At 41.3% G+C, this 12,153-nt stretch overlaps 1 protein-coding gene across 5 annotated transcripts in view; it reads left to right on the top strand.

The window, feature by feature from the left end:
- The window catches only part of smg1 (SMG1 nonsense mediated mRNA decay associated PI3K related kinase), an 87,524-nt gene extending 75,589 nt beyond the window's left edge, over nt 1-11,935 (top strand). For all 5 annotated transcript variants that reach the window (XM_069710123.1, XM_069710120.1, XM_069710122.1 and 2 more), the window contains exons 55-64: nt 776-997; nt 1,640-1,777; nt 3,807-3,959; nt 4,100-4,279; nt 4,818-5,045; nt 6,045-6,256; nt 6,389-6,489; nt 8,582-8,758; nt 8,959-9,065; nt 10,650-11,935. In XM_069710123.1, coding sequence (XP_069566224.1) covers nt 776-997; nt 1,640-1,777; nt 3,807-3,959; nt 4,100-4,279; nt 4,818-5,045; nt 6,045-6,256; nt 6,389-6,489; nt 8,582-8,758; nt 8,959-9,065; nt 10,650-10,727 — 1,596 coding nt within the window. In that variant the 3' untranslated portion in view covers nt 10,728-11,935. The remainder of the gene's footprint in view (nt 1-775; nt 998-1,639; nt 1,778-3,806; nt 3,960-4,099; nt 4,280-4,817; nt 5,046-6,044; nt 6,257-6,388; nt 6,490-8,581; nt 8,759-8,958; nt 9,066-10,649) is intronic.
- The last annotated feature ends 218 nt before the right edge of the window (nt 11,936-12,153 follow it).

The following is a 12,153-nucleotide window of genomic DNA, read 5'->3' as shown; positions in this document are numbered from 1 at the left end:
AAGCTTTGATGTGGCCTGTAATCTGAGATGCCCTTAATTGGCACTTTCTGAGACTACTAATTCTAATGAATATATTTTCTGCAGCAGAGGGACTGGTTGGTCAACCTTTCTTTGGTAGGTAGGTCCTTATGATACCCAGTTTCCTTTAGTGTTTGTGACTGAACTTGAAAATTCTGGAAAGTTCTTAAAATTTTTCAGAAGGATTTTTTTTTTAATTCTTTTTTTGTTTGACCTTTATTTCTTAAAATAACAGTGTATTGTTGTTTTTAATTAATTAATTGAGCAGTTTTTGCACGTGCTACTACAGTAGTTGAATAGGGCTAGTTGCCATAAGTACAGCAACACATTGCCTTGGCACAACACAACTCGGTCTCAAACGCTTAAAGAAGTCAATAAATTTTTGACAGGGCTCATCATTTCAGGCGACCACCTCATGACGATATTGCCAAAAGTTTGCAAAGCTTTCATCAAGGCAAAATTGTTCTTCAATAGTTGAAGAAACCAAAATTTTGTTTTTTTAACACTTTTTTATTTTTCGGTATTGACTCTGCAAGTCTCTTCATCATTTTCACCACTTGTTTGTTCGTGTATTCTGTAATTTGTCACCCATCTATACTATAGAGAAAATATGAAGACTAACCAATACAAATATTTGTTGACATACATGCAATAACTTACTATTACACACCCCTTTTCCATTTCAATATTCAAAAAGTATACAAAACATTATCAGTCAATTCCTAATCGGTACTCTCACTCTGTCCTGGCTCTGCAGGTTTCTCTCCAGGTTTCTCTGGATGACCTTTGTAAGAAGGCAATGGAGCAGAGCCTTGAATCGAGCCGGGTTTCCCAGCTGTTGCTAAACAGAGCCACAGTGTTGGCCTCCTCCTACGACACAGCCTGGAAAAAAGTAGACCTGCTGAGGAGGTTGGACGTCAACCTGGAGGCCTCCAAGGCTAGCCTGCAGAGGAGCCAACTGCACATTGCCATGTTCCAGGTACACACAAAAGTTTGTGTGCATGCTACTGATGAGCTGTGTTTATATCCTATTCTAAGATTGGGTTGATATTCAGAGCAATCACATGTTTAAATTCACAAGCATATTACAAGCTTGCTTGTAATATCGAGAGTTGGTACTGACTGTTTTATAACGTCAGGTTTTGTATCCGTTATCATAAATGACCAACATTAGTTTTCTACTCGTCGCACCTACAAAATCTATGATCAGAATTGTAGCAGAGATAACCACCACACACAAAATGTTCCCCCTTTTAAAAAAATAAAGTACCATTTAAAGGCTATGGCTTTCTTTATTTGTAACATGTTGCATGTCAGCTCATGTGAGGTACACAAGTTAGATTAGTGTTTAGAATTTCCCAATCAAAGTTTTTGGGGTCTGATCTGAACCTTGAATAATATGGTGTGAGTACAGTATCAGAGTACAGTAAAAGAGGGATTGGGTTTTGATTGATTTTAGCCAATACTGATCCATTAAAATAAAACTTGGATGATCCCTGATGGCCAATCTATGGAAAGTGTTGAGTTCAACCTTGTAATTACAGACATGGACTAGAGAATGAATGTTGTTATTGTTGGGTCTTCCAGATGTACCACTGTGTTTTTGTGTGTTCACTTTCAGTGGCAGCATGAGGATGTTCTGGGCCCCAACAATCAGCCTTTAAGTGTCAGTATTCCTCCACGCTCCGTGATCCTCAGCAACATGAAGAAGAAGCTGTACAAGCTGAGTCAAGATGAGGGCGCGATTGTTGCCATTCAGGTCAGTAGCACACCACGTACACCATCCGGTGCAGTCCTTGGTGACTAAACCATTAAATCAAATGTCCTCACTCAGAGATAATAACATACTGAAGTTTCAGGAAAGTACTATTTTTGATTATGCTTTACTGGAAAGATTTGTACTCTAGGTCCAAATACTGCAGGAAGCGAACTGAACACGCAGAAGACATATTGAGTTGTCACAGAAGGCCAAGCACAGGTCGAAATACTGATCACTCTGTCAAATTCAAGGTGTTTCCACACTTGCTACTCCGTACCTTACTCAAATATGTTTGATCCTATCGTCCAGTACATTTGAACATTGCATAATGCACAGTACGATGATCCATGTCTGGGTCCGTTTGGAAGACGCGGATTCGTCTTGGCATAATCAGCCATGGTATGCATCTGGTGTAAAAAGCTAACTGCACTAAATTGAGGAAGAGTGCCACCGACGAGGATATGATGTCAACATTACTGGACTTTTTGTCACTTTTCTAAAACATGGCAATCGGTAAAGGGTCACTTTAATCTCACATAAAATTGTCTGTTTCTGAGACATTCGGTCACGCTCAAGCAACCAAAAATCCGTTAGTCGGAAGTCATACAAATTCTGAAGTGTGTCAAGTGTCCTACTTGTCTGTGCACCCAAAACTAAATCAACGGCAATATGAAGTCGTACCCCATTGTAAAGTAAGCTGTAGGAACTGCTCACTACACACTCATATTCAACCAGGACACCAGTAATGGTCATTAAGGAGGCTAGATATTCTAGCGATTAACTTTTGACAAGACTCGCCTCTTATTTGAAATCCATTACAGATGACAATCTCATGAAGCTATATGACATACAGTGGGTACGGAAAGTATTCAGACCCCTTTAAATTTGTCACTCTTTGCTTCATTGCAGCCATTTGCTAAAATCAAAAAAGTTCATTTTATTTCTCATTAATGTACACTCAGCACCCCATCTTGACAGAAAAAAACAGAAATGTAGAAATTTGTGCAAATTTATTAAAAAAATAAAAACTGAAATAACACATGGTCATAAGTATTCAGACCCTTTGCTGCGACACTCATATTTAACTCACATGCTGTCCATTTCTTCTGATCCTCCTTGAGATGGTTCTACTCCTTCATTGGAGTCCAGCTGTGTTTAATTAAACTGATTGGACTTGATTAGGAAAGGCACACACCTGTCTATATAAGACCTTACAGCTCACAGTGCATGTCAGAGCAAATGAGAATCATGAGGTCGAAGGAACTGTCCAAGGAGCTCAGAGACAGAATTGTGGCAAGGCACAGATCTGGCCAACGTTACAAAATAATTTCTGCAGCACTCAAGGTTCCTAAGAGCACAGTGGCCTCCATAATCCTTAAATGGAAGAAGTTTGGGACGACCAGAACTCTTCCTAGACCTGGCCGTCCAGCCAAACTGAGCAATCGTGGGAGAAGAGCCTTGGTGAGAGAGGTAAAGAAGAACCCAAAGATCACTGTGGCTGAGCTCCAGAGATGCAGTAGGGAGATGGGAGAAAGTTCCACAAAGTCAACTATCACTGCAGCCCTCCACCAGTCGGGGCTTTATGGCAGAGTGGCCCGACGGAAGCCTCTCCTCAGTGCAAGACATATGAAAGCCCGCATAGAGTTTGCCAAAAAACACATGAAGGACTCCCAGACTATGAGAAATAAGATTCTCTGGTCTGATGAGACCAAGATTGAACTTTTTGGCGTTAATTCTAAGCGGTATGTGTGGAGAAAACCAGGCACTGCTCATCACCTGCCCAATACAATCTCAACAGTGAAACATGGTGGTGGCAGCATCATGCTATGGGGGTGTTTTTCAGCTGCAGGGACAGGACGACTGGTTGCAATTGAAGGAAAGATGAATGCAAAAGAGATCTTTACATCATATAGATTAAGCTTTAATTACTTGTGATGGTAAAATCAGTTGTGAAAAACTGAAAAATATCCAAATACCGTGTTCAAATATAATTCCATAACGTGTGTTGTTTGACTGCTGGTGTCTTCAGGAGAAGCTGGTTTCACTGGAGGCTAGCATCGAGCAGCGTCTGAAGTGGGCTGGTGGAGCCAACCCAGCGCTGGCACCGGTCCTGCAGGACTTTGAGATGACTATCAGGGAGAGACGGGCCATGGTGGCCAGAGACAACCAGCGCACCAGCCAGGTATCACTGCTGCTGATGTTCCAGTGACCCACTTGTAAAACTTAAGCAACAAGACTTTTACCATCTACAGCACTTGATATAGATGGCCTTTTTTTTTTTTTTTATTTAAATGTCAAATTTTCTTCCTGTCTTTTTTCCAGGTCACCTTTTTGTGCTCTACCATTCTCAACTTCGAAAGCCTTCGTACCCGATCCCCCGAGGCCCTGAACATGGATGCAGCATTGTTTGAGCTCCTGAAGCGCTGCCAGCAAACCTGTTCCTACGCTTCCCAGTTTAGCAGTACAGTGTCTCCACTCGAACTCCAATTACTGCACAGACTGGTAAATTTGACCTTTGACATCTACAGAGTTTATGTTCCTATCAAAGATGTTGCATTTATGCAACTCTTGAAATGTTGTAAGTAAAAACAATAAGAAAAAAATAAACAATTAAAATCATCTTTTGGTGTATAATGCCTGTAGGCCAATTTGCAATTGAAAACATTAGCATGTTATACCAGGTTTCCAGATGACATCGTTTTTTTTAAAGTGCCCTATGAAGTTTTCTCTATAATTTGTTATTATTGCTGGCACCCATTTATTAATCTTGTTTTGGGGGGAAAAGCTCTGACTTGTATTAGACCTTTTTAGATTTTAGACTTAAACAGTAAATTAGGTCTGCCTTATTGCATGGTCCAAATAATTTTCAGCGTGTAGGAGGCTACCTTGGAGGTTGTCGTTTTCTTCAGCGACAGGGATTTTGAAAATGATAACACGTGTGAAAGAGAAAAACAAAACATGTCCACTCCACAGAATCTTCCCGATAGTCCAATTAGACAGGGTACCTTTAAACTCTTTGTCTTTTTTTTTTCTTCTACAGAGTCCAGTGCCAGATCTGCCCATAGGCAGTCCTGATTGGCTGTCCTATGCTCAGAGGCAGTTGGAGGAAGAGCTGAGCATCGAGCGCAGGACTCAGGAGGAGCGGGAGCAGCAGCTGGAGTCATGTGGAGAGACACTGCAGCTTCTGGTTGACTCCATTAAAACCATTCTGTCTAACCACAACCGCCAACTGGCAGATGTCAAGCACCTGCTGAGAGCCATGGCGAAGGTAAACTCAAAGCCCAGCACTTGCATTACATTTTTAGTAAATTTGGAAAAAACAAATTACCCCCTCAAATGAAAGTCAAGTGGTTTACCTTGTTAACATGTCCATGCGGTGTTTTTTATTGTAAAAGTCTTATCATGATTGCAATGAGACGTCAGCGCCATGGAACTGCATTTCCTAGTGAATATCTGAAAAACACGCACTTAGACAGCCATAGTTTTATGTGACCTTGCAGGTTGGGGATTTCCATATCATCAAGTTACAGGCAAGTAGTAGAGGGGTTGGTAAGGACAGAGGCGAGGACTATTTCCATAATCATAGATAGGCGCATAATATATGAAGCCAAAGTTCTAGAGTTACATCTAAGCCACTGAACGGCACTAGGAAAAAGTTTCTTTAAAAGTGATCAAGGGTTCATTCACGACCCAGGAGAAGGACCTGGAAATATGTTTTCTTCTTTATAATTGTGTCATACTATGAAAGAGTGCAGAAAAAGTCAATTGAATCAATTTCAAATTGTATATACTGTGTACCTGGAAGTGTTCAAAAAGCAAAGAGGTCTAAATGCTGCCCGAGTCGGTTTCAGATCGCCCTAGGTTACAGTGGATTGGGTTTTTATGCTGGCAAAAGTTATTGCCAGGCAAAATTCCTTTCAGGGAATTTCTCAAACTTGGGAAAAACTATTTTATTGATACCAAGGATTCGATTTTGGGAAACAAAGGGCGAGGTCACTGTGACCCCATTTCAAACCATTCTAATGAATATGATATCTCAGGAACACCACTAGGGAGTTTCTTTAAATGTAGCACAATCATTCATTTGGCCCCAAGGATGAATTGATGTGTTTTTGTTGGTCAAAGGGCATTGAGCATTGTTTAAGACCTGAGGCATGAAACCACTAAGCGGTAATTCTAATTTTGCAGTTATGTTCCACCTTGATCCATGAGTGTGTTTTAGCTGTGTGACCCAGCATTCAATCTTTTTGTAAATGCTTTCATGCAGGATGAGGAGGCAGCGTTGGCAGATGGTGAAGAGGTTGCGTATGAGGGCAGCGTTCGTCACTTCCTTTTGGACTACAAAGGTTGGCAAGACAACATTCAGCTTGTCTTATTCACTGTGGTCCAGGCCAGCGGGCAGCCTCGCAACCAAGAGCAGCTCGAACTACTGGAGGACATTCCTGCTACCCTGAAGGAGCTGCACTCCCAGAGCCAGAGGTACTCGCATATATGTATACTCTCATTCCAGCTTTCTGTTTCTCTGTACAGATCTCTTATTAATCTGTGTGTGTGTGTGTGTGTGTGTGTGTGTGTGTGTGTGCGCGTGTGTGTGTGTGCGCATCACTACAGTGTTTATAATGGCCTGGTGGGCTTTGCCTCCCCACTGGTGACAGACAGAGATGGTGAATGTGCCAGCCCTGTTTCTGCAGCACAGACGAGCTTTGCAACAGGTATGGACTTCCCAAACAGTTTCCCCCCGAAACACTCACCTGTGGTCTTTTAAACTAAGCTGTAAAGACACCGTAGCTTCCTCCATGACTCAGAACAGCAACTGTCCAAAATATTTCAAATGTCACGTAGAGAATTGTAGAGCTGGGACTTTGTTTGTTCTGTAACATATATGGGTTTGAATGATACATATACATCCACTCAGTAAAGCATGAATATGCTCTAAAGCTGCCAGCGTTGTATGTTAATGTCATAATACCATAATTCGACCTAACATAGCATGCACATATAGCTTGGCTCACCCACACTCAGCTTCAATTTTGCTCATATTAACTTTTGCGCAGCCTCTCTGAGGGGCAGGCCAATCAGCGACCAGTGTAGTGAAGTGTTTTTTTTCTAAAGGTAGTTGCAGCAGTGGCAGAAAATTGGCTTAATTTGTTACAGCTGCTCCAATACTTTTAATATTTACCCGAAGTCTACGCCCAGGAGCATAGAACGACTTTGAACGATTCCTTATGGAGCGTACCCAGACCCATATATTTGGGTAATTCACACAAAGCTTTTAGAATAATCTGGTTATTATTGTACGCTGTTTAGTAATGTTAATTTCATAACCAAGTGACGGTGAGTGTTGGTCTTCTGGGTCTTTGCTTGGTTAAATAGCATTCTTTAAACGTTATAAATGGTGAATCTTCAGTGGTTTGAATAGTGTACATAGTTCTTTTTTTCTTTCATGTTGCCAGACAACTGATACTTTTTGCAATGAGGACACCTATGAAATGAAATAAATATGACAGTAGAGTGTTGTGTTTTTATGCTTAATAAAGATGCACAGAAATGCCAGTTAATATTCCTGGCATTGATTTAACCCATAAAAACTCATCTCCATTTACCAAAATTACATAATTAGAAGTTTTGTCCTTGAAGTGGCTTAGATGCAACTCTATACCTTTGCCTTCATTCAGTAAACAGGGATCAATGAATATGCAAATAGCCCCCACCACTATCGCTACCTACTTCTCTTGCCTACAGCTCCTGGGGGGCAGCTCAACGATATGGAAAGCCCACTTTGCAAATTGACAGGATTGGTTCCTTAAGTACGTGACGCCTAAAAAGCTACGCTTATGACACATTCTTCTCATGCACTCAATAATGAGTTCATCAGAAAGTCCAGTTAAGCTATAACACTGGTAAAAATTCCACTTGGCATAAAATGTGAACAGTATTGAATGTGCCAAAGCTTTTCATCAATTAGCAGAGTTAATTTAGAAAATCAACAACCTTTGCAAAAGCGTAATGTTATTCTTTTTAATGTGGGAGATGTTCAAGTGGTTCATTTTTCTCTATTTCTCCAACCTTTATTTTTGGCTGTTGTCAAAAATGCTTAACTTTTTGTAAAATTTTGATTATATTATTTGTAAGAGTTAAATCACATTTTTTAATACCACTTTGCATCCAGACAGTCTGTCCTCACTTTGATGTTTCACTAAAATCTGCGACCGGTCAGATTCTCTGAGGATATGATATGAGGAGTGAGGTTTGGCATATCAGTGTAACACCAGCATTTGCTCAGCCACTCTGAAGCATGGAACATCAGCGACCAGTGTTGGCAGTTAAGTGCATTGCTGTTAAAGTACAGCTATATTTTTCTACACGTAGTTGCAGTGGTTTCAGCGCACACCGATTGGTTCAAGTTGCTCTTATAGTTTCCAAATTAGCCCGAGGTCTACACCCAGTAGGAAGCAATGTGGCATTCCCATAAAAGCCAGAAGAAACCGTGACTAATTACTAGGTATTCTCTGACAGTCAAGAAACTCTCACAGTAGCATTTGAGCAACCAGTGGTGATACAGCACTGCAAACACAGACCTTATGGCTATTACAGATTGTAAGAGAGCTTCATTCAGACAGCTGTCGATTTAGTTCGAAAAGCTGCTTCTTCTTGTTTTTTTTTATTGACCACAGCTGCTGTTCTGTCTTGAAGGAATCTACAAACATCAAATTTAGCTGCAGGCATGCATGAAATACTGAAAGATGAGATGCACCGACTGATTAACTGTTTTCTCTTACGCCGTGTTGTGTGGTTTGGATTCAGCTGTTAAATGCATTGGTGTGAAGACCCAGCCAGATTCAATGTCCCAGAATGCACGGAAGGCTCTGCCACGTAACCTGGGAACCCCCACTGATACCCCGCCCAGCACTCTGGGGATGAACAGCAGAGGTCTCAACCCCAGCCCCAAGAGGGCCATACGGGACCCCAAAACAGGACGAGGTACCACTCTTCACTCTCTTCACAATCTGCTCGTGGGTTTTTTCCCCTCCCCTGCTTAAGTAAAAGTAATGTGATACAGCTAAAGTAACAAACACGACAAAGCAATACATTTTAAATGTTTTATTAACCTCTTAAGGTCTTAAGGTCAACGCGTAGATCCAAGTACACTCTTTAGAAACCTGCTGCTTGCTGTGTTGCAGCTGTCCAAGAGAGGAATTCGTACGCAGTCAGTGTGTGGAAGAGAGTGAAAGCCAAGCTGGAGGGCAGAGACATCGATCCCAACAGAAGGATGAGCATCACAGAGCAGGTAACACACCGGCTGCTGATATGAAGGATTTTACACTTTATAAGGAGCGACAGTGTGCATGCGGACCATCTTACACATAACATACTTGAGTTTTTCGTTCAATAAAAACATACGCTAATCAATGTAATGAATACTGTATACTCTATGTATAGTTTTTTGTTTGTGAGTTATTATTTTTGTCTAACCATTTGAGGAGATTCCCACAATGTGTTTCGAGTGAATTTGTGCAAAATTTGAAGAATGGGACAGACGTGAGGTCAGATCAGTTCATTGCTGAGGGATCGTAAAGATTTGTGACAAATATGAAGATATTCCCCTCCAAGCGTTAAGGAAACAGGGTGTTCTTGAACATTGGTCAATGTGAGGTGACTTTGACCTTTGACCACCAAAAACACATCAGTTCATCATTGTGAATGACCGTGCCACATTTGAAGAAATTCTATCAAGGCGTTCCTTAGATATCATGTTCACGTTGGGGTCACGGTGTCCTTGACCTTTGATCCCCAAAATCGAATCAGATTACCCTGGTTACCAAGTCAATCTTTTTGCCAAAAACTGTCAGCGTGGATTGCTGCTCAGGTGTGTGGATGGTTTTCCCTCTGGTGCTCTTCAGTTTCGGGATCAAACAGTTTCAGTTGAAAACTTGAAGAACTCTGAGGCACTCAAGAGGGTGATTAATTAAAAAGCCTTTAATCACTTATTCAATAACCTTTAAAAATAAATAAATAAATTTAAAAAAAAAAACTTTTTTTTAAGATTATATGATTTTTGATGAATATCTGTATTTGGTTTCTAGTCATGACATTATGTTTCACATCATGTCTCTTTACCTGCTCCCATGTATTGGTGACTGCTAATTGGTCCATACTGGTCACGTGACCACTGACCAAAAAGATATAAGGAACAGCCCAAGGGCAGCTGCAAATCAGTTGATGAAGGGAGGCCTTCGAGGCTGAAACATGTAGGCATGTGGTTTTTACTGTGATTGAATTGCCGTGACTGATGAAAGGCTTTTTAATTAATCAATCTCTTGAGTGCTTAAAAATGTCTTCATGTTTTCAACGTAATATTTCTGCCAAGTTTGAAGAAAGTCCCTCAACGCGTTTTTTTTTTGGAGATAACACATTCACAAGAACAGGACAGCCAGACAACCCTAAAACCAAATGCCGCTGGCTGTGGCCTAAAAATAACTCATTTATACTCAGCAAGGATCTTCAACCATCAGAACCTGTCTATGATTAAAACATACTTCTTAGACAAATTAGAATTAAAATAGTTTTGTGATGTTCAGTATTTGTGTTATTGCATTGATTTATGACACATTTGATATCTTTCCTCCTCTCATTGAGTAATGTCAGCAAAATAGCATTCAGAAATATTCAAGCACTGTCGATCTCTGTTCTTGTAATAACAGTAGCCGAAGTTACCTGAAAAAGGAAACAAAGGATCAGAGTTTTAGTTTATTTCAATCTTATCACCATAACAATGTTGACTTTTGACTTAATTATTGACCTCTGAATAATAAGAAAATAAGACAGCTTGTTAAACATGTTTTCTGTGCTGGTGTCCTTTATTTGTTTGCAGGTGGACTTTGTTATCAAGGAGGCTACCAACATGGATAACCTGGCCCAGCTGTATGAAGGCTGGACTGCCTGGGTGTGAACGCCATGCTGCTTCATGTCTTTGGTCTAGCAAAGGCTTGGAGATCCACCAGAGTCCAGCGGGTCTGGGGTGTCGGAAACAGCAGCACCGGGCCACATTAGGGGGAGGAAACGGGAGGCGGATGTATCGTCCGCCCTCCCTAACTCCTGGGCTCCCAAACTGGGGCAGCCCCCTCGTAGTATCGCTGCAACCACACTCCCCCAACCATCGGCGATCGGGCTAACACAACGCTTAGTGGGCCTGCAGACCCGCCTTCCTTTTCGGGGTTTGAGGTGGGCAAAGTGGCGCCGGAAGGGGGAGGGGGGAAGGAGGGCGAAGGCGTCCTCACCCTCTACCAGGAAATACCTTCCCCCCCCTCACCTGCATAGCTCACTATCATGCTGTACCTATAAACATCACTGCATCCTTTCATGCCCATCAAACTCCATCAGAGGGCAGGATGAAGCAGGAAGTGAGCCGTTTCCCTCTGAAGCACACAGCTGAATACTGCGGCTGGGACTTGACCAGGGTTTAAAGCTCAGAGGGAACGGGGTGGCCACGTTTGTTTTTCTCTAATCTTTTCGTCAGTGGCGTTGTGATTCTGATTGGCCAACGGGTGACACAGTTGGGCAGAAATGATGAAAACAAAGGTTCACCAGGATTGATATAGCGACATGGACAAAACCCCTTTGAAACCGGAAATCAAAGTGGGAAACAAAAATCAAACTTGTGCTTTGACTGATAAACAGTGTGTCGACACGTCTCTAGAGTGTTGTCAAAGTTCACAGAATCAAATAATTGTTACGTGGAGTTTTTTCTTTTTTCTCAGGAAGGTTTCTTATGCTCTTGTGGACTAAACTGAAATATCCTGTCGTGTGGAATCGTTGGAGGGTTCATTTGTGAGCTTCGAATGAACACAGTTGAAGTCCGTTAGACGAGAGAGAACCTCTATTTGATTGTTTTTCTTCCGTGTGGATCTTTAGTCTGTGTTGTGCTTTGTAACTATCTGTAGGAGTAGATTTCTGCCTTTTTTGACCTGCCTGTCAGAAGCTGTTGCTTGCATCATACACGCATTCAGTCCTCGGCCCTTATTCTTGCATTTTATGAATCTTGACCTTCTAGTTTTACATTTTTATTGGGCAAATTATGTTTTTGGTGACGGTGAAACATGTTAATTCTTAAAGCTTTTACTGGATTTTGTTGGATGCCAAATAAACATGGGACCGAGAGGTGTGATGTGTGTCATTTTTTTTTTAGTTCAATTCAATCAAATAAAGTACATGCACACAATGAAACCCACGTAAAAATACAAATCTTATGTAAGCACACATTAAAGTTTGTAAAATGCTCAATGAAAATAATGTTTTGATACCCCAAAGAGATGTAAGGTGTCCCTTATTTCACCAAGGAAAGGTGAAAAAGGGCCGGAAAAAACCTTGGACTAAGT

Source organism: Brachyistius frenatus, unplaced genomic scaffold (genome assembly GCF_029030835.1).
Source record: "Brachyistius frenatus isolate BFR_SWC_R1_liver_20210118 unplaced genomic scaffold, ASM2903083v1 Contig_90, whole genome shotgun sequence".
Taxonomy (NCBI): Eukaryota; Metazoa; Chordata; class Actinopteri; family Embiotocidae; genus Brachyistius; species Brachyistius frenatus.
This window is presented reverse-complemented; position numbering and strand designations above follow the sequence as displayed.